Source organism: Melanotaenia boesemani, chromosome 10, assembly GCF_017639745.1.
Source record: "Melanotaenia boesemani isolate fMelBoe1 chromosome 10, fMelBoe1.pri, whole genome shotgun sequence".
Lineage (NCBI taxonomy): Eukaryota > Metazoa > Chordata > Actinopteri > Atheriniformes > Melanotaeniidae > Melanotaenia > Melanotaenia boesemani.
The window spans coordinates 34368278-34391079 of NC_055691.1; the positions used below are offsets into that span (position 1 = coordinate 34368278).

The 22802-nt window shown below is 40.1% G+C and overlaps 1 protein-coding gene across 6 annotated transcripts in view; it reads left to right on the forward strand.

The window, feature by feature from the left end:
* The window catches only part of srgap1a (SLIT-ROBO Rho GTPase activating protein 1a), an 82418-nt gene that overhangs the window by 19059 nt on the left and 40557 nt on the right, over positions 1-22802 (forward strand). For all 6 annotated transcript variants that reach the window (XM_041996682.1, XM_041996683.1, XM_041996679.1 and 3 more), the window contains exons 2-3: positions 10300-10495; positions 15593-15755. In XM_041996682.1, the coding sequence (XP_041852616.1) occupies positions 10300-10495; positions 15593-15755 (359 nt within the window). The remainder of the gene's footprint in view (positions 1-10299; positions 10496-15592; positions 15756-22802) is intronic.

Here is a 22802-nt window from a genome sequence, read left to right on the forward strand (position 1 = left end):
GTCCGATTTGATATTGATTAATTTACAGATATTTATGTAACACCAAATTTTCTTGCATTTTAGACATTTTCAGATAACTGTTTTTATAAAACGGAGCCTGTTTACGTGATCATGTAAATCAGATATCTGGGCAAAATTGCCCTGGCAGTGGGCTGGGCGATAAGAACCAAATTTCAAATCTCCAGGCCGATTACACGAATCCAGGCGGTTCGCTGGTGTTTCTTCACGGAAAACTGGAAAAATCATAGAAAAACCTGTTGTACGGGTGAAAGTAATCCAATGGTGAATGAAATATCTGAATTTGTCGTCGTCCCCGAGAGAGAAGCTGATTTTGGGCATGTAAGTGCCTTCTTACAGCTGTAAACAGAGTCCACCAAAAAATCATTTATCCTCCTTATTTATGAAGTTTCTGATAGTTTTCCAGCCTTACATTTAGGGTTTTTTTTTCTTCATCGGGTGTTCATCATGGACAGAAGCGACACAGGAAACCCATCAGTTGTCTATATATGCTAAGATCTCGCAGAGCATCTGTAAGTCACACAAGAGTAGGGTCACTGTCGTCACCGGAAAAGGAAATCTATATAAAATAATGTCCAACTCCAAGTTTTGTGAATCAACATTTGATTAAATAAATTTGAATAGTTTCTTAGATTCTTTTAACTCAGCTCTTCTGTCAAAGAGTTTATTCGTGCAGCAGTAAGGACACCTGTCATCTCAGATTATGTAGTTTAGAGTTCTTCCTTTCTGATGACCATGTTTAGGTTATATGACAACATACAGAAAAGTTAAAATAGCTTCTGTGTGATGATCTTTTGAATAGTAATTGCTTAAATTGAAAGTAAAAAGTGGCAGACATTTTTTTATTTATCTGTGCATGTACAGCACTGTGGAAATGTTTCAGCTTTTGTCAGTGACACCTCAGCTACGCCTGTATACGGCCATCTCCGATTCCCCCTGCACTCCTCCTGTGGGCTGATGGTGCCACAGTGTCCCGACTGTGAGAACATGTTGTCAACCCAAGCCGGCTGCAGCTTCTGCTGGCTCTGGTTCATGGATACGGTGTCCCTGCCCGGCTCCGGTGTCTCCACATAGCAAAAGTGCCTTTACAAAAGGCCTTTGAAATAGAGGTGTGCATAATGTGAAGGAAGGCAGATGTACAAACACATCAGTTCAATAGACAAACAAACAGATGGCTTGTAAAGCCAACAGTATGAAATCTGCACAGAGAAGAAGATTTATGGACAACAATATTCATAGTCAATAAAAATTAGCTTAAAGTACCAAATATGATGAGTTTAATTGATATATAGCTCATTAAAATACTTTAGTACTTAGTGACAGGGGTTTATTTCTAAGTTTTTAATGAAAGTAGAATCTTGTGAAAATAATTAAACTGCTGGTCATCTCGACTGCATCCAATGTTGCACCATGTTAACCCAGTAGCCCCTTAGCCATGCTGGTAAAATATCTCCCACAGTGAAATTATCTTGGAAATCTGGTCCTTTGTTTCCATACCTACACTTTAATAGACTCAAGCCCACCACAGACTTAAACTCCACCCCACTTTTTCCCTCAACTTTACAGCTCCTTGGGGCCCATGAACAGGGAGTAAATTCAGTTTCCCAGAAGCGATGCCTCAACAATGCTCAGTGCCTCCGGTCACTTAACTCCTCCACCATCCTTTGAGTTTATCTTTCAGTTACTCAAGTTTTTGCCAACATGCTAAAGTTTCCACTTGTTTACTATGAGGAAAAGTAAATATTCCAGTGGATGAAAGCTTATTTGTATCTGTTTCCAGAGTTTCTCATGCCACACCCCTCTCCAGCTCTATGACCACATGGTATTCATAGTATTGTTCCCCCAAACAAACCTCCTAACTGTAGGAACTGTAGGCATGCCCAGCCAAGTTTTTTTTGCCTGAGGTTAGCTCTGCTGAGAACACTGGAGCTATATTTCTCACATCACTAATACCCCCAAACAAAAACACAAAGGCATGCCAGACCCAAGGTGGATGTCGTTTTTCATTTGAAGAAAAATGAAAGGTACAACCTGCTCATGTTGTATGTTCAGTTCCGTTACATAGATTCTGACAAGCTGAGTTTTGCCTGGACTGGTTTTCAGTAAACAGATTTTCTTCAAACACACAAGTGTAAGGACATAAACTGGTTCCTGTAGGGTGGCAGACACAGCAGCTGGATATTTTCTATGGATGAATGAGAAAAGTGGGCGAGGTCCGGGCAAGAGAATGAAAGAGATGAATGTATTTCCCACAGATTCTCTTCTCTCTGATGTTGAGCCATGGCTTCCTGTCCTCAGTGTTACTTTTCCACTTTTAATCTTTCTGTTTGGGAATTCTCATTTTTGCATATTAAATTCTTACCTGTGCAGACTTTAAAGGTGTGTCTGAAGGGTTGTGGCACGTTTCTTTGCAGGGGATGGTGGGGGCTTTGATTTTGATTTACTTGAAACTCTGGTTTACTGGTTGCTGGCCTGGTCATACTGGCATTTGCAAGTTGGTGCAGACTTTAAATAAAAATACAAGGGAAAGGCAAACAGCCTGTTGTGTCAACAGGCTGCACATTAAATCTCTCTGAAATGCCATCAACTTGTTAATTATTTTATTATGCGTCATGTTTTACTAAACAACTTGTAAGCCAATCTGGGACACATCATGCAGTCCCGCTTCAAAATGGAGCAAGTTTTATGCAGCTAGGCCCAAAGCGTTCTCCATGAAGACATCTGTAGAGTAACACTGTTTGGGGAAAAAAAAAAGTTTTTATGATAGTGTTTTATATATATATATATTTAAAAAAAAATAAAATCACATGTAGACACTTTAAACGCTGTTGTGTCAGCATGTTGTGTGTTTGTACTCGTCTTTTGTGATATAGACATTTTATATATCATATGTAAAACTTATCGGGATACATCGAGCGTATCTGATATATCACCCGGCCCTAATTTAAGAAATACACTAAGGACTCATTTATGCTCCCCTTACGTCTGTAAATAGGTACATCCATGTCAAATGTCACTACCCACATAATCCCATTTGTCCTTTAGGTTGAGATGAGTTCAGACTTCACCTCCGAGTTCTGACATCAGCTTCAGACAATAGCAAACATGGCAACAGTGGAGAAGGTCATGAAAATGCATAAATGAGCCCATCATTCATTGCTACTTTGTCCACACAGATAGCTGATGCTGCAGCTAAGTAGCCAGCAACAACTTTAATTCTTAAGTAGATTTTTTTCAGACATTCCTTTAAGAATAAAAGCTAACACATTCACTCACAAAAACAACAAACAAAGACACACACACACACACAAGCAGACGTCCAGCCAGACAGAGCGGTCCATCTGACAGACCAACACACCAGACGAGGGTCCAGATCAAACAAAATGTTGAACTGTTAACAGCAGCTGAGCAAACATCTCTGCCTCTGAAAGGCACTTTCTTCCTCCATGTTCTTTTATTTTGTTTGGATCAAAATGATGGTCCTCACTAGCCACCATAAAGTCTACGGTGATTGATCTCTCTCCTGCTTGCCGTAGGCCTCTCATCTGTGGGGGAGTTGCCTTGGCAACGCTGCCTTTTAGCTCAATTGCCCTTTAGTAGAGCTAAATACAATTAGAAGAGATTATTGTATCTACATTTTTGAAATTGCACCTTGTTGAATGACAGATTTAAGAGTTCTGGAATAATCTGCTCCACTATATTTGTTTTTTTATGTCTTTTGTGTTTGAGAAGTGGATGCAGTCAGCTGCCATATTTGAGTTGTTTCTGAATCAGACTATAAAGACCAGAACACATAAAGGTCCCTTAACTCCTTGGATTTTGCCTCCCACAGTACTCCAGACCCCATATGAGAAAATATAACCCATCACAGTTGTTGCTACCTTTCCTATGTGTATCTACAGGTGTGAGTTTAATTTTTTCTCTATTTTCCATAGAATAATAGGTTAAAGGAAACTTAGTGCTTCAAGAAATAAAAAGGTGGATGGTTTCAGTTTCATTTGGAAGAAGAAGAAAAAATGTTTAAAGAATGAAGCTGTACAAAAGACTCGAATAAGTTTGCAATATTTTTTTTTCAGCCATGAGATTTGAATTTATTGTGTTCATTAAATAGAAATTAAATAAAAACCCTCAAAAATCAGAGTTGGTTGAGCTCAGTGTTTTAAAGAAGCAGAGATTCTGAGCGGGCACTTTTCCATTCTTTCCCAGTCTGACTGTCATTCTTTGCAGTTGCCTACTGTACGGCCATTGGACGCTCCTCTGTGGGTTTGGAAGCTGCCAGGATGTCAGTCAGATGCTGGAATGGGAACCACATTGCCTGTTCTGTAATATTCTCAGATAAAATGCTTTAGAAAAGCTGGCAGTATGCTGTGTATAATTTGGCATTGCTTTAAGATTTCAGATTGAAATCTGTTGAACTTTTGTGGCAAGTCTCTAGTACTTATACTAACTTGAATATTCCTTATGTTGTCTTTATTTATTTATCTATTTTATTTTTTTGCCTATTCTACTTTTTTGATCATAGGCGGTGTGGGTATGACACTTGTTGGTTTGAAGAAAGAGACTATCAGCATTGCAGTCTTGCTCACAGTCCAGTTGTCGGGGGGGTGGGGTAGCAGTCCTACAAAGTACAATATACCACTGTCCTCGGGAACCTTTTACTGGCTCCAGTAGCCTAATGAATTCATTACACAAGCTCTGCATCACAAGAACTCACGTGACTTCTTTAGCTTTAGTCACTGCACTGTTTAAAGTTTATTGTTGGTCTCGTAAATCCGGCTGTTAAATACAGAAACCTCCTTCATCTTGGAGATTTCAGAGGGTGCTACAACAGGTATGATGTTGGTTCAATAAGCAGTGATGTTCGCGACCCCCACCCGTACGTGACGACTTAGTGCCTGTGTGATGTATCAGATGGGTCAACCTGCAGCATCCTCTACATGTAAGGCTGGAAAACCGTCTGAATCGTCAATAATAAGAAGGATGATGTGTTTTTTGGTGGTTCACCGCTGTGATAAGACACCCACATGCCCCAAATCTGCTTCTCTCATTGTGATAATGTCAAATTCAGATTTTTTAAATGTCATGTGTACTAACTTAGTTTTTTATGCGTTAATGTATTAAAAATTTAAGGTGCTAATTTCAAAGATTAATCTTCATTAATAGTTTAATTTTGACAGCCCTGGTAAAAATCCCAAATTTATTTTAAAAAATTTAGGCTATTTATTTCTTACAATTACGTGGTGACCCCCTGGAACTATCTCACGACCCCCATGGGTGTTACAAACCCCAGTCTGAGAACCATCGAAGTAGATAACCTGGCTAAAACTAGTGCTGTTGAAGAACTAATACTGTACAGGAAACTGCAGGCTGTAGACTTTTTTTTTCTTTTTTAGTTGTCTGCACAAAAGGATGAATTGGGTTGCCCAGAATATGAGATCACACCTCGACTTATTATGCTTAAAGGACTTTTAATGGACTTCTACATACTTTGTTCTTGCGTTGATGTTGGATAGGATTATAATACAGGAATATAACTTGGATTAAAATAATTCACTAGAGTTCAGCTTAAATTTTAAGAAGTGATTTATTTAGCCTAACATGAAAAAAGTTGTGAGTTTAAAAGACATAATTACAGTGATAGAAACCCTTTTTTGTCAGTGGTGGGATTGTTTCCAGTACAAATTGTAGTAGTTCTCTGAGTGTGTTCCCATTTTCTTTTTGGCTTGGCATGCCATGGCAAGTATTGTGAAGATTCGGTCATCCTGCAAACTTTTTTTCACATCTGTCTTTTATTAATACCGCGGTAGAGAAAGGAAGATGGCGCATGAGGTAACGAGTGACAAGATGAACTCTCAACGGCTTGTAGGCTCTGGGTTTATAGCTTTAAAACCATCCATCCATCCATCCGTCCTTCTTTGCATGCTTGCTTGGTTTGTAGTTACAGGGGGTCCTGAGTTATCTCATCTAACACAAAATCCCCAAACAATCCACAATGAGTCATGCTTTTTCATAGTTATCAGATTTGCAGACACACATCTTTTAACAGTTTAACTGCATGGATAAAACTTTATAATTTTTGCCACATGGTATGCATCTATCAAAGAAGCACCGTTATGGATGATAGCCCGACTATAATTAAGTACAACAGTAGGGCCTTGTTCGATTGTCAAACCACCAGAAATGTCAGAAGATCACATGCCGTAGACACTAAGCTTATTCTGGCACGTGATCCCGCTCCATCTGTAATTGAAAGCTTGTGCTCCGTTAAAGACTGATCTACCATTTCGTAATTACCTTTGATGGTATTTATCCTGTCTGTTATCCAGCCTCCAAAGGAGGCACAGACTACTCTCTCCAGTCCCAAAACCTAGATCCGAAGCAGATGGTGAGGCCGGGCACCCTCCAGTATCATTCCTCCATGGGCCTCCACTGCTATTTCAGGTGTTGCTGATGAGACACGCTGCATGTGGAAATGCAGCCATGGGACTGATGTGGTGCAGCATGTCCCAGATAACTATTGAAGGAAACTGTAATCTACAAGGGGGAATTTAAGAGGAAAACTCTGAGTTTAAAGACATGAATTCCTGCTTTCAGCAAATGTGACAAATACATTTCAGACAGATTAATTGAAAGTTAAATAATTTTCAGTTCAGGAGAGAAAGAAAATGTTATCTCTCTGGCTCAGTGACAGTGGCTGGGTTGTTTTTCATCGAAGCCTATAGTCTCTCTCTCTCTCTCTCTCTCTCTCTCAGTGGGTTGACACTGTGGGTCAGTACCCGTCCTGCTTACAAGGCACTTTCTTTGACAAAAGAACAGGCCTATCTGGCAAATCAGAAGCTCATTTGAACTGCAGCTTTGTACATATTTGTTGGGGTTATGGGAAGTATGTGATACGTCCTCCAAAGGAGCACTTGGATGGCGTCCAGTTGCGAAACAAAAGGCTTTGGATCAAACTGATCACCACAAAGGCTGTGTAGTGCTCTGTAATTGTCCACATCACCACCATGTGCATTCTAGGCCACACTGACTGGATGCCCATCAGTCAGCTGGATTTGTTGCTGACAACTTTATAGGCTGTGCTCTAATGCTTCAAGCCACTATCCACTTGGTCTGACACAAGCTTGGATACGCCTAGATAAAAAAAAAAGTCATGAAGCTCTGTGGATTTTTTTTTTTATATATATATATATTTTTTTTGCTATTTGGTGGAAAAAGAGAAATTATTGACAAACTTAATATTTCAGCTGTTAAACATGGTTGTCTGAAATTAAACTGTACTTGATGCTCACTGAGGCCTCCACGTGTGTTTCCCATACATTTTAACACAGAATAGCATGGATGCATGATGTAATAGTGGAGGAACACTCAGTAATACATGAAAATGATCGTGGCTTAAGAAAAACTTTGGATTTGAGTTTTAAAGGCACCAAACGGCACGTGTGTCTCTTCTGTTTCATGACCAGTCAGAAACCTGACATGGCTCTTAGCATCGGCTTTGCATTGAGCCTCGCTATGATCAAAAGGAGGTGCTTGACGGGGCTCAAACAGCAAAGTTAATATATGTGCTTGTGGGATTAGATCACACCGTCTCTCACTTTCATGAAAGCTGTCAAGTTATGAGATCATGCTCATAATAAGGAAGGATGAACAAGGTTTGGTTTTTTTTTTTTTTTAATTGTCTGCATGAGTTGTTAATTTTGGGGGAATTCTTGATTAAATGCTCCTACAGTGACTTGAAAGCACCCTCATGGCTCTTGCTTTTTTCCTGGAGTTGTTTTTTTGTACATCAACCTCTATTTTCCTCTTTGTTTCCGAGCCATCTCCCACAAGGGGTACTCATAACCCATCAACATGGGAGATGATGAGCTCATCACTAAGGGACACTGAGATGTGGTGCTTTTTGCTCCCTGTACGCTTGTTTATCTCCTTTATTTTCATTTTTATGCAGGTTTGCAGATGATTTTGTATATTTGTTGTTATGACAATTTAGTAAGTGAACAACAGTTGATTTTAACATGGCTCAGAAATGCTTCCAAGATAGATGATAATCCCTGAGTCGCTGTAATAAAACACTGACAGTTAAAGTAATCTGATAGCATAGATGAGAAGTTTTCTTGTGCAATTGTCCATCAGAACTTAGAACACAGAGCATTGTAGTCAACCCTCACCATGTGGCTGACTAAGATATGGAAAGCAGTTTGGAAGAGCAACTGGTTTCCAAAGCCCCTTTTACTTGTGGACAGCACCAGTCCTGTAATTTCCTCTAGCAGGTAATTGCCTTCTACCATTAATTTCCTGATATGTCAGCTGGATGCTGCAGCTCTTTTGGCCAATACTTGATTTGGCAAGTGAATGATTTAATGAGTTTTCCTGTGCAGTCATGAGTGTAATTGTGTCAAATGATCCAGCACTGAACTTTGCATCATAGCCATGGCAGCTTTGTTTTAATCCCCCACATCCTCTGGAGATGGAATCAGTTAAGTTCACCTATTCACCAGAAAGCTTGGACTTTAATGCATCTGCATTTAAAGTCAACCTCCTTCTCCTCCCTCCCTCTGGCAGTGGCCTGGAGTTTTAGGCCAGGCTGTACTTTGCTGTTTAAAAGCTGTCAACATTAATGATGCAGTTGTTTGTGGTTGAGAATCAAACTGATGCAATGAGCCTTCATTGAATTCTATTGCTTTTAATAGATCAGTTAGAGCCTTTAAGAATGATGAAGAGAGCAAAGCCTTTTATTTAATTTGATTACTACTTCAAGACCCAAGTCCATATACATCTCTCAGCCCTCTGACTGGATGCTTTCTGTTTGAGTCAGGAGCTGATTGGCCATTTAGTAGCTGGATTGACTAAATGTTGAGCTCCTAAAAGACCTCTTAGGAGTCACTGCAAAAATCAAAGCGTGTGACATTCATTAAGTGTGAAGATGAAAAATATGATAAAAAATAAATTGGCTGCACATGCAAGCAGCACTTGTTGAACGTTGTTGAACATCATCCTGTTCATTTCTGTGACTTTATATAACAGTAGCCATTTGATTTGTCTTCCTGTAGACGAATATATATCGTTTTTCTTCAAGAAAAGAAATGTTTACTTAATTATTCTAAATCTGGTTATAGGACTGCTTATTTTGACAGATTATTGATATGATATTAGCCCCTTCTTTGTGTTGAGTTTAAAGAAAAAGTCATGAACACCTTTTTGTGGCTTGAACATTCAACACGTGTCAGCTTGGGACACATCAGAAGTCACGTTTATGTTTATCTGATCCGGTGTCCCACAACACACACATCTGAACATCTGAACACATATACTTGGGTTTTAAAGTTTCTAAAGAGTAGTGTTTCATTAAGAACGTATTCTTTAGCTATTGATGTTTTTATTTACGTAACCTTAGTAATCATTACTGTGTTGAACATGCCGTGAAGATGTGGTCTTTCTGTTTGATCACGTTTTTCATATTTTCTTAGTTTTCCCACAAACAGCTAATTATCTTTATAATGATCGAATGTAGTGTAGTGAGTTGAACCATCTTTTAGCCCCACCCTTACAAAGAGGGAAGACCTGCCTCCATTTGTGTCCATGCGGTTCTAAATCACCTCATTAATCTGTTTCCTCTGCTCGAGACATCTGGCCGAGGCTACTTTCCTTCAGGAAAAATCAATTATATAAGACAGAACACAGAGTAAACGGTATGTGTGTGGCTGTGGTCAAACAAGTGAGGTGTATGTGTGTGTTACGTGCACTGTTTTCCTGTTGAGCATGTGGGGCATGTGGTTCCTATGAGAAGAACTTTGGTGGTTCTTCGGGTTTGTCCTTTAACTCCGGATGACAGCAGTCAGGTTGCATCCATCTCGGACTTCTTTCTGAGAGCAGTTTTGTCAGTCAGCCTCTTTACAAGCCACAAGGAGACCAAAACCAAGAGATAATCGGTTGCTTTGGGCTGTTCTGTCGTTCTGTGATTATTTGGAGTTTTTGCTCATGAAAAAGATTTAGATTTATGTTTGTATGCTGGTTTGTAAAGCCGGGTCGTTCACAGTTTGATTTTAAAGTTTGCTTATCTTAAAAGAGCTGAGTACTTGTATAACTGAGACTGTTTGAGATAATATTAAGATTTATTAATTCATTAATTCATATCTCTTCTTTTGTTTTGGTTTATTAGAATATTTATACTTTGTGAAATGATGGTTTCCTTGTATTTCCGCCTCAGTCAACGTTTTCCACGTCAACTTGCTTCTCAACCTTCATCTTTATTCATTTGTTTCCTTTCTGTGTTTTTATCAGAGATCAGAGCTCAGTTGGTGGAGCAGCAGAAATGTCTGGACCAACAGACAGAAATGCGAGTCCAGCTGCTGCAGGACCTCCAGGACTTCTTCAGAAAGAAGGCAGAGATTGAGATGGAATATTCCAGAAACCTGGAGAAGCTGGCCGAACGCTTCATGGCAAAGACTCGCAGTACCAAGGACCACCAGCAGTACAAGTGAGGAGACATTGTCTTCTTAATGTTTTTTTTTTTTTAATTTTGCCCTTGATCTGTTTTGCTTTTGTGAAGTTTTTGTTGAAGGTTCTCTGATAGCATGCTCTCTGAAATGCTCATGTACCATATCAACCTTCATTCACGTTAAAATTTAAAAGCACTTCAGTGGTTTCATTTCATTTTAATGTCTGTAATATAGCTTTTTAATTTAACACGGCTCCTTTAAAGAATACAAGATCATTTCCGTAGCGTTGAAAGTATCCAGCAGATCAGCAGCCTCCATCGTCTTAAAATGGAAGGAGTTTAGAACCACTGACGAGCTGTGGAGGTGCAGCTCTGCAGCCAAATAGAATTATCAAGCACAAAGAGCCTTCATCTGGCTGGAAACCACCAAGTTAGTGGTCACTATGGATATGGTTCAGAGGTCCTTTTTGAGATAGACAACCAGTTATTGATGGTGCCTGTCAGAAGTCGTTTCTCTAAAAGCCACATGACAGGCTGCTGGGAGTGAATCTCCAACGTGTGAAGGAACCCAGGCACCGTAAGTCATGTGATTAATACCTTCCCTCCAGTCAAACACAGGGATGCCAGTATTATACTTTGGGGATTTTGTTCTACAGCATGAACTGCTGGACTCAGAGACCAATCAGGATAGAGGAAAAGATAGATGCAGAGAGATTTATGCAATACCGAGTGAAATCCTGTTTCAAAGTGCTTAAAATCTCAAGATGGTGGAAACCTTATATGTTAACGTGACGGAAACCTGAAGCATAACATTGAGAAAAGATGAGTGTGGCTTCAGTAAAACCCAAAGTCCTGCAGTGACCCTGTCATCTTGAACAAACTCTAGAATAAGTGCAATTAGAAATAAAGAGTTAAATTTTATTTGTTATATGGTCTACTTACTGTAGCTGTGGTTGTAATCTAAAACAAGAAAAAAATTCTGGTTATATTCCAGCCTGTCCCATTTTTTTCTCACTTTTTCCTCCCTCATTCCTTCCTCTGTTTTCTGTGTGCATCACAGTTTGACTCTGAGCCTTTTTATAGATCTTGACACAGTTAAGCGTGCTGTAGTTTTTGGCCTTATTGCGCTCTAGAAGTCTACTTATGGAAAAAGCAGGCATTAGCATATTGTTTAAACTTGTGTAGGGAGCAAAAATAAAATATATGTTTGTCCTTTTTGCTTTTGAAAAAGCCCACGCTCTCCATCTGAAGCTCCAATGGCTCTAACAGCTGTACGGGTCCATGTATATAACTGGTGTGGAGGCTCTAGTGTGGCACTCTGTGGTTTCCATTGTGTGATGTACAGTCTGGTCACTCCATTCGCTGGGTAAACATTTGGCAAGTGGCTACGAGAGTGTTTCTTGAGTAAATACAGGACATGTGGAAAAACATTAAAAACCTTCCTGAGTTTAAATCATGTGGTCCATTTTTGTGTGTGTGTGTGTGTTCACATAAACACATGTACAGTAAGGCCTCAGTATTCTCCAGGGTTGTTTTTGCTGGACAAATTTGTCGGTGGTGTGAAGAAGAGTTGTTATTTCTGTCGGCTCAAACCAGTTTTCATGGCGTAGCATGAAAACAAGCAGCTAAATATGCTATGCAGTCTGTAAAAGATGTGTTTAAAGAAAGGCTGCTGTGAATTTAGTTTCATAACTGAAGTTGAATTGACAGCTTTTTTTTTTTTTTTTTTTTGTCGACTGTAGCTCCTTCAGAGTGTAACAGACTTTACTTTTTACTCCTGCACAGAAACATAACAGTTAACTATGACATAAGAATGTATACAGGTTCATTTAATCTCATTACTTTTGAGCAGTCTAAACACAGTAGTGTTTTTATTAAGCTGCTATAGGTTTGCATCACATGCTCAGAATCCTGCATGTAAGAATTTTGCTTCTCTGGCAAGCACACCTGTCTGTCAAATGTTTTATCCATTCACAAATTAATGCATTTAAATCAAATATTATTCTTTTCTTTATGCTAAATACTTGGAGATCTTTGTGTTTTATGTTTTTCTTTCTCATCATCGCCAGAGGCAAATTCATTTGAAAATAGTAGTACAGTCAAGTTAGAAAACTGTACCTTAGGCATGGTGTTCAGCTGGTAAACCAGCAAGATAATGATTTGAATATATACACAATATATTTACTTTATTTACTTTAAAAGATAAGAGGATGCTGCAGCTCAACAGACAGCAGCAGTTGATTACAATAGAAACATTAAAGCAAACAACAAAATCAGTGCTGTTAGAGCTTTCTCTCTCTTTTTTTTGTTATAAGACAACAAAACAACAGGACAGCATGATGGTGGCCAACACACAGCAGGACTCTGTTGAGAAACCATTCATTTGTGCTTCAATGACTGTTTGCACAGCAGACACACAAACCAGCGAACAAATACGAGCAAACATTCCCTCTTTCTCTCCGGCCTTGTCTTAAACACACACACATGCAAACAGCCACATATTGTATAATGCAAAGTTTGTTCAGGGAGGGACTCGGAGACACAGAAGAAGCGCTGAATAATTTATTTTGCCGAAGCCACACTTGGGATGGTCTTAAATAGGAAGCTTTTGTGTAGAATTAGTCTTCTGATTTAAAGACTTCATGGCTTTGTCTCTGAGGATTAAAAGAAGGTGTGGAGCATGTTGCGGCTGCAAAGTGAACAAAATGCCAGAAATCACTCGCAGCAACGCGGCATTTGTGATGCGCGAATGTAAGAAAATTCAACATTTGTCTTTCTCATGACGATTTGTCTCACTGATTCTTTTTTTTTAAATGTGCTGAATTCGGTGTAACTGCAGGGATCACTTTGCTCCAGAAGCAACTGTAAGGCCACACTGAAGGTCAGTCGCCAATGAAGTTTATTAATGAAAAACTGTTATCAGGAAGTCACTTTTATCTTGCCTCTACTAATGAAAATAGCTCCTGTTTTAGTCGCCAGCATACTAAAGTGTTGATTATCCCTTGTCAGCATCCACCTATTGGATGAGAGCACCTAGTATGTTGACATTGACCCAGTTACTAATTGATTTACACAGCATGAATGGATGGAACACACGCGTGCGCACTGATAAGGGAAAAGTTGCGAGTACGAGTTCTCTGCTTCGTTCATCTCCCTCCCTGCCTCCTCTGGACATTGGTTTCCCTTTCAAACCTGTCTTTGAGCCATGTGGAGGGGTCCGGCTATCCTTTGGTGAGTCGGTCTGACCCAGTTCCTGCCCTGGCTGAGGGGGGGAAATGATGACATTGAGAGATTTTCCTGCCATTATGTGGGGTAAGCAACTCTCAGAGGGTGTTATGTCGTCACAGCCTGTGAGTGAGTTTCCCATCCACTTTCTTAGTCTGTCCTCTTTTTAAAGCAGGGCCTCCATATTTATTTAGTAGGCCAGTCTGTTAAAGAACAAACATAAGCACTTAACAAACTGTTATTATATTTATGGAAATCAGCATCTCTTTAAAGCTTATATGTGTAATTTTGAAAACTTTGCATTAGTGTTATTCTTTGTGGTGTGTTCTGGGTCATACATAAACTTGCAGTTTATTGTGTCCTGATGTTTTGCTTCAGTCAGGCCAGTTAAACCATCAGCCATGCTTACGGATCAAACCATGGAGTGAGAATGTTGAAGAAAACTCAGAGGATTGCTTTTGAAGTTGAGAAAGTTATTTATTTAGTGACGTAGAGGCTCATGTGTGTCACCTTCATCCTCATGACAGGGACCACTTTAGCATTTTGCCTTTGCACATGCACTCACGTGCTACCTTCACATGTCTAGATTTAGTAGCAGCCAGAAGAAGTACTCCACTCCGCTGATACATAATGCAGGATTATGGTAATTGGTCTTGGACGGTGTGTGTGATGCTGTCCAGCAAAGTTGCAGCTGCTCTGAGACAATTTCACTTACATCCTTGCATGTGTCCTGTGACCTTCTCATGAGGCATCGCTCAGCTTTTTGCCCAATCAGTTCTTTGACATACTATTATCCTCATGTTTGAAAATGATTGCTCTCGGATGTTTTTCATATCCATGTGTACGGTACTTATCAAACACAGTTCGCTTCCTGTTTTTTTGCAGTCTCAGGAAACATTCAGCTTTCTGGAATGTTTGTATCAGTTTGCCTTATTTCTGCTCTTCCAGCAGATGTATCACCAGTTCTGAAGTTTAGTTCAGGGCTGGGTCAGTTACAGAGTGCAAGGTTTCACCTGTTGTGCTGACAAGTGCTGCCTGTCTATGCAAACTAACGTTGTAAAGAAGGGGAGCAGAGGCGAGTTTCCATATGGTTCCTGCAGGACTTGACCCAAAACCCAGCCTTTAAACCTCTCCAAAACACACACGCACACACAGACACATACACACACTTGTATTGTGTGTTACGTTTTTGCAGGCAGGAGGAATGTTATAGATTAACCCAGAGGAAGTCTGCCTGCAGGCCAGTGCTTACACAGGGCCCCAGCCTGCTTTGGCCTGGACAATGTCCTACAGTTAGCTTGGAAGCAGCCTGCACACAGTGCAGGAAACATCTCTCAGACTTCTGTATTTTTATTTTTTATTTTTTCCCCGGTGCTTTTCTATTCTTACCCCTTTGCTGCAACTTCTCTTTCTGTCCTTGTGTTCTGCTGTCACAGTTTGTGCGTAAGTCTACTTTTAAGCCTATCTGAAAATACATCTGTGGCTTCTCAAAGTTCAGGCACACTTTTATTTGCTTGTAAGAAGTCAACTTGGCTCAGATCACGCCAAAAGCTGTGCCCCAAAAATGTCAACGATGGAAAGTACTTACAACTCTGTGTTGTCATTGTAGGGTCTGGGGTATCTTTTTATAGGAGTCCAATGTACGTGGGATTTTAGATACAAACGGATGCCTACTATGCTTCTCTAATACGCTTTTAATGCCCTCAGTGTGATTGTAAACATACTGCTGAGAGAAAACATAGTCTCCTGCCTAAAATGGCAAATGTTATCTAAAGGCTCATTAAGGCATTAATCACAGGGAAATCAAATGTATCTGCTTTCTAATTCCCATTACAAACATGTAATTGATGAGCTGGAAGATTATTATTATTTTCTTCCTGACATCTGACTGCGTCCTCTGGTCCATTTCAGAAAAGACCAGAACCTGCTATCACCTGTCAACTGTTGGTACCTGCTGCTGAACCAGGTGAGGAGGGAGAGTAAGGACCATGCAACTCTGAGTGACATCTACCTCAACAACGTCATCATGAGGTTCATGCAGATCAGCGAGGACTCCACACGACTGCTCAAGAAGGTGAGGACAGAAAATACATTAAGTTTGAAGGACTGCTTTTAGTTAAAAATGTAGGTGGGATAAAGAGTTGGGAAAGACCTGAAGTCTGTTATCCATGCACAAGAACTACTAAATAATTCCCTGTTTGGCAAGTATTTCAGCTGTTCCAATCCATAGAATTTCATTGATCTTATGGGTTTTAAAACTTGCTATTCCACCTCTGAGATAAGTCTTGTCGTCTGTGGTGTCAAGTGTCAAGTGAGACCCCCTCCTGCCTGATGGCTTGGTGCCCCTACTGCCACTTATGACATAATGTTGATGTTTCAGAATAAAACACGATCCAAAGTCTGCACGTGGTGTTTTATTTTTTAATCGACCGGATCCACTTTGCTTTTCATCGACTGACTTCATGCCTTAATGATCTGCTCTGCTTTAGACTGATGAGGTTTCCAAGCGGCAAGCAGAAAAAATAGAACAGCCATGTATTTGGGGGTAGCGGAGCATCACAACGCTTCACAGATGCTTCAGAAACACGGCGCTGCAGGCCTGGTGGAAGCACTCTGACTAGAGTTGTTTTAGTCAGCCGTGAAGCCGCAGACAAGCTGCTCTGCTTCGCTGTCGCGATGCTTCTGAGTTCAGTAAAACCGAAGGGTTAGTCATCTTTGAAATTTGGTTGTATTTAACTGAGTCTTTTCTTTCCTCTGTTGGTGAAATGTTCCTGGTGCTATTGGCTGGGATACAAGCTTATTGCAGAATGCAACTAACACCATAGTCAACAATTAGGATATGTTCATCTTCATAATCTTCTAAATTTATTTTACTTTGTACTCTAAGATTTTGAGAACAGATGCAAAAACGTTTTCTCAACTCTGCAAATTTATTGGTAAAAGGATCCTCATTAGCTGTCTCCAAAGTGGGACGAGCTAGTCTTCCTATGGTCCATACAGAAAGATAAGATAAAACACAAAACATACAATACATACAATAAAAATAGTGATTCACTTGACAATGATAATCTAAAAGCAGTAGCATGACTAATGGGTGTACACTACAGGGCTGTGACCAGACAGTTTTATTGGTCTACTGTCCAGTACACATACATCAGAGGGGGATGAATTACTCGGCCAAAACTCTCGTTTTCAACTTGTTTATTATGAGTTTTTATGTTACAACCATAGACTGTATATAAAAGATTGACGGAGCCTTCGTGACGTCACCCGTAGGTTTCTAAAAAGCAAAAGTGAAGCTCGTTGGGCGGTTCCCATCGCCGCCATCTTGGCAGCGTCACGCCTGCTGTTGCTCCCGGAAAATCCAAAAATGGACAAAGTGGTGGAGCTGAGAGGGCGGCTGTGAGCGTGGGGCTGGATGATTGACGTCTGTCTAACTCCGAGCTGCCTGTAGCTAAGAGCTAACTGAGCCAACTCGGATCTAACTTGAGCTAACCGGCTAATGAAGGTAAAAGCCGGCTAAAAACCACAGTTGTGCTACATTCTCTCTTCTTCCCGTGGCTGTTGGATACCTATCAATCAAAAGGACACGCCCCTAATTAAGCCGAATTTCAAGATTAAATAACATCCAAACGGATGAGTTAGAAAAAAATCCACCCCCCTCACAGTTGTCATGAAGGTAAACTTGACCTATTAATCCTAAAATGGATTTTTGTGCCAGGCTTTAAACATGTTTATTTCTGCTGTGAAGTTGGCCTTTTTAACATGGGAGTCTATGGGGATTGGCTCTTTTTTGGAGCCAGCCCCTAGTGGATGAGGGGTGAACTGCACATTTAACCGCCGGAGGTTGCCACTTGGTTACAACTAACGATTTGAGGGGCAGCAAACTGGTACCATGTTGATTGATAAAGGCGACATTTTTAAAGCTCAGTACATTTTGTCATGTCATGAACTGTTGGGATAAGTGTAGATCTCCTGGGCCCGTGTGATCTGATCACTCCCAACCACATTATGTGTGTGTGTGTGTGTGTGTGTTAACAGGTTTTCAAAGTTTGTTTTCTTCGGGTTGGATTATTGATTCAGATTAGTAATATATTTTTGTACCTTCTGCAATGATCTTAAAGATGTAATTAAAGAAATCAAAATAAATGTGATTAAATTTTATAATGAATTATCTGATGGTGAATTTTCAGAAAGTCATGAGAAATCTCACATTTATAAATGACATTGTCCTTCTGTACTGTCATATGTGTTGTATTTAACACAAATTCACTTCTATTGGTTAATGTGATTCCCAGTTGAAGCAGCGTGTGACTGCAGGCTGCTTCTTCCCCGTTTCCTCACCTGTTTTCACCCCAGAAGTTTATTTTTGATGCTTTTGTTTTAAAGCATCAATGCGTGTTTGACCTTAACTAAAAGAGGTCAGATGTTATTTTTTCTCTTTGATTAAGAAAACAGATGAACCCACCACTAACACAATCCAGATTTTTCATAGCGGTCAAATAGGGCAGCGGTGTCTCCAGTACCTCGTTTTGCATAAACACTCTTATTTTCAATGAACCCATTCATTTGACAGTGTTGTATATTTAGTCGTACGATATGAAGGAAAGTATGTTCAGCTTTGCATTTGATGGGATGATGCTCTGAGCCCTTGTGGTTTTGTTTTCTGAGCTAGAGTAATGCAGTTGAACCTTGGTTACCGCAGCTTCAGATCATTATGCCTTCACTCTCCCACGGCTTTTATGACCAAAACCAGTCCGCTGCCTTTTCCACCACAAAGATGACAACTCCCTTACAGATTATGAGCTCCTATGCAGCAGGAGTCACATGAACTCACCACAGAGCTAAATTACAAAGTGTTCTGTATTTAGAGGAGTGCCTTTGTGTGCACTATTTGTTCTATTTCTGAATCTCCACTACAAACCCTTAAAACCTTACTTATGTTAAAAAAAAAAAGAAAAAAAAAATATATATATATTTTATATATAAAAATATTTTTTATATTTTATATATATATTTTATTATATATATATATATATATATATATATATATATATATAAATTAGGCTCCCCCCCCCAAAAAAACCTTGATTCTTATGGTTTCATCTGATCGTATAGAGGTTCAAACTTCCACAACACAAACAGGAAGCTGCAGCAGTCATTTCCTATTGAGAGCATTTAAAGGCTTATGGTTCCACTAAGGAAGCCAGATGTGTAAATTTAGAGTAATTTTTTTCAGGGGTTAGTCTTGGTGCTGCTCCTTTCCCAACATTCCTTGATAACCCTAATGATAAGCTTCCTTTACTGCTGATTTACAGCATGGTACAACTCTGAGAGCACTTTGCCAAATCCTCGTAACACAACACCGTCACCCGTTTACCTGCAACACCGGCGCTCGCTCTGGAATCCACACCTTTTAACCAGACCATGGAATATTTGTCTCTTTAAAGTTTTCTTTGTGGATCCAGGTGACATTGTGCAGACAAGCAGCAGCCTGGTGGGAGGTCACGGTTCGCCCTCTAATTAAAGCTTCCCAGAGCCTTTGATCTCAGCAGAGCTTCAATAATGAGGCACAAACAACAGAGAAGTCTCCGATGTAACGTGGGCTTCCTCACAGCGGCGAGGAGACAGCTGTACTGTTGTCACCCCTCCAGCACATCAAAGACCTGTGCTTTTACTTCCTTGGATGTTCAGGGTTCAAGCTGTGTGGTGCAAACACAGAGAAGGACTCCAGAGTGGTCCCGTTGACTTCATCAACATCCTCTGGGCGACCCATTTGCTGTGCAGCATGAGTATTTATTTACTCAGTGCTGTGCTGTGGACACTTTAACAAGAAAACAAAAATGTCACTTAGTAAGGCTGCATTTTCTTTCTTTCTTTCTTTCTTTCTTGGAGTCAGTCAAGCAGTGCTCCTTCCTTCCTTTCTTGCTTTCTTTATGCTTGGAAAGATCTCATCACATGTATGCAGTTTTCATTATTAATACACCTGGCTCTTTGTTTTATTCTGCCCTGTTTTATTTATGAAAGTCACATTCTGTCGATGCAGCTACACGGTAGATTTCCCGAAGCTGGAGGCTTTGAGGTTTTCTAGAAGGCAAATGTGTCGTTATAGAAAAGGCGCAACAGAATTAATATAGCTGATCTCTGTGCTTCAGGTTTCATATCTCCTTGTTGATGATGTTATTGGCAGCATCTATACAGTTTCTTACCTTGACAAATTTATATATATATATATATATATATATATATATATATATATATATATGTAATATATTAAATAATCAATTTTAGATATTACTTTGCTCAGGTTGACATCTTCCCTTGATGGCATACAAATGTGGTCAGGTGGACAAATACTTTTTCTATGCTGAACTGAGGGACTGAGCTGGACCCACTTCAGTATCTCTTCCCAGTTGAGCATCACTTTCAGATGTGCATCCTGAATATTTACACACTGCTTGATGAATAGTAAATACTGCTCTGTGTGCTTGCATCACAGACGTTCTCCCTGGTAAGAATTTACTTTCAGTCATGCGAACTTTCTGCTTCATCATCACAAAAATGTGTCTGTTTTTTACATGCAAGTTTAACACCATGCACAAGGATGATTCACTAAATTCTGCTTCACTGTGTGTCTGTCTCTCCTGGAAACTTATCATGCTGCCTAATGCCACCTCTGCATAGCTCTGGTTTGGGTGGCTATATAAGTTTTTTCTTTTTTTTTATTCTTAATAGGGTATCAGGATCTGGATAAATGCAGCATGTTGATCTAAAAGTAATATTAGATATTTAGATATTGAGATAATTATCTCAACTAAAGCATTAAACTGGTTTGTCTGACTTGTGCATAAACAGAAATACAAAAAGACCGGTTTTATATGGAGTTTTGTGAGGAAATGATTTATCATTAAGTTTAGTGAATTTTCATTGGAACCAAAGTCTATTTTCACACACCTCACCTGCCAGCCTCCATTACATCCACTGATGTTGCAAAGAGTAGACAGAAACTGTATCAGCTGTCTAATTTCTTAAAAATGTAAACTATTCTCCTGCCACTTCAATGATAGTTACATATGCAAGCATTTGATGAAAGTCTGTCTTTGGTGACAGGACAGTGATATACGCTGAGTGCCACACACATACTGAGCCTGCAGGGTATACATCTGCGTTTTCTGCACCGTGATTAATGTCAGCAGCAATCTGAAACCCACCACTCCCTCAAGACTGCTTTGGTTTCTCCTCTCTGGGGTTGTTTCATCTTTTTAATGTGGTTGAAATACAGATGGTATGAACTTAAAATGGGAAACCCATTTGTAGCATCATTTTAATGGATTAGACTAGATTGGAAACCCCCCTCCCCACAGCAGAGATTCTTGTAAAATGAAAGGGATAAATTGAGCTAATTAAATCAACGACTTGGTTGTGTAACACAGAACTCGGTAAACAACCGTCGTGGCTTGTAACGTAAAGTTTACTGTGTGTTACACAAGTTCAAAGCCTTCTGAAAGAAGCTGTTCTGGTGGAAACACGCGAAACTTGTGTTGAATGTCATGCTCTTTTACTGCCACGTCTGTCTTTACTTCTCTCACGCACACACAGTCCTGCAGCTCATGTGATTCCTGAGAAAGCTTTTCATTGAGTTCTGGATCCCTTCCCAGACTCCTCAATGGGAAGGAGTTGATGTGTGTTAGAACTGACAGATAGTCAAAGGTTTTGTCCACTCAACCGACAGATGCTAAAGGATTTTCCGATAGGAGAAAGTCTTGTGTCTTTAGGATTTTTGTGCAAGAACTAACACTTAAAAGGCAGTTTATTAGAACCTATAATGCACCAAAATGACTATTTTTTTCAGTCCATTACCTTCAGTGTATTCTCCAACATGCCTGAAGTTACCTTGTGCCAAACAAGGTTATTTTAGGTTCTGGTTATCCAGGGTTACACTTTTGTTTACGCCCTGATTAAATAAGAGCTGCAAGTCAGGGAACATACACACCAGGTGGTGGTTAGGTAGGTGTCACTGATCGGCCAGGTCACCCAGTGAGACTAATTTCAGACACCAGCCTGGCAGGCGGTAATCGAGACTGTAATCCTCTTTGCTTCATGTCCTTCTGCAGCTTTACCTGTGAGGAACATGTAGACAAGAAGAGGTTCTGTGTTTGCACACAATGTTAAATGCTGGGATTTTACATGATTATACACAGCCTGGCCAAAAATAAAAAGGACCACCTAGATTTAACTAAGCAAAAAGGTCAGCGCCTCCTATTGGATAATTCCTGCAGGTTAATTATCTTTCAGCTGCACCATTTATTTAACCCCAGCTGATGCAATGAGCAGCTTCTCATTTCTTAAACAACCTTGTGGAAAGACACATCCTGTGGTCGTGGAAAAGATGTTAATCTGTCTAAGAAGGGTCAGATCATTGCAGAGAAAACATGTGAGGAGATGCAGAAACTACTAAAACTGGGTTAAGAACTGTGGGAAACCATCGTCTTCCAGGAAGAAATGTGGTCAGAAAAACATCCTGAATGATGGTGATCGTGATCACTTAAACGTTTGGTGGAATTAGACTATGTTTAATTGTGAAAGTAAGAACATTGAGTGGTCGTCTTGTAGCCTGAGGGTTGCCGGTTCGATCCTCGGCCTGTTGAGCTCACGTCGAGGCAGGTACACCTGGACAGGTCGCCAGTCCATTGCAGGGCCAACACAGAGTCAAACAACAACTCACACTCACTCCCAGGGACAATTTAGAATGAGTAACCTAACATGCATGTCTTTACACAGTGGGAGGAAGCCGGAGTACCCGGAGAGAACTAGCGTGTATACGGTGAGAACATGCAAACTCCACACAGAAAGGCCACTGTTCGAATCCCAGCCGAGGTTTGAACCAGTGACCTTCTTTCTGCGAGGCAGAAAGTGACCAGCACACAACCGTGCTGCCCGAGATGAACTGGAAAATGAGCAAGACCCCCAGCTTCTCACCAGGTGCTGAAGTATGTTGACCCACTGCTCTCTAGAAAACCTCCTAGAGATGGGTTAAATGCAGAGGCTAGAGTCCCAATCACGATTAATAAAGTTTAAAAAAATTATAATAATTAAATAATAATAATAATAATAATTGTTT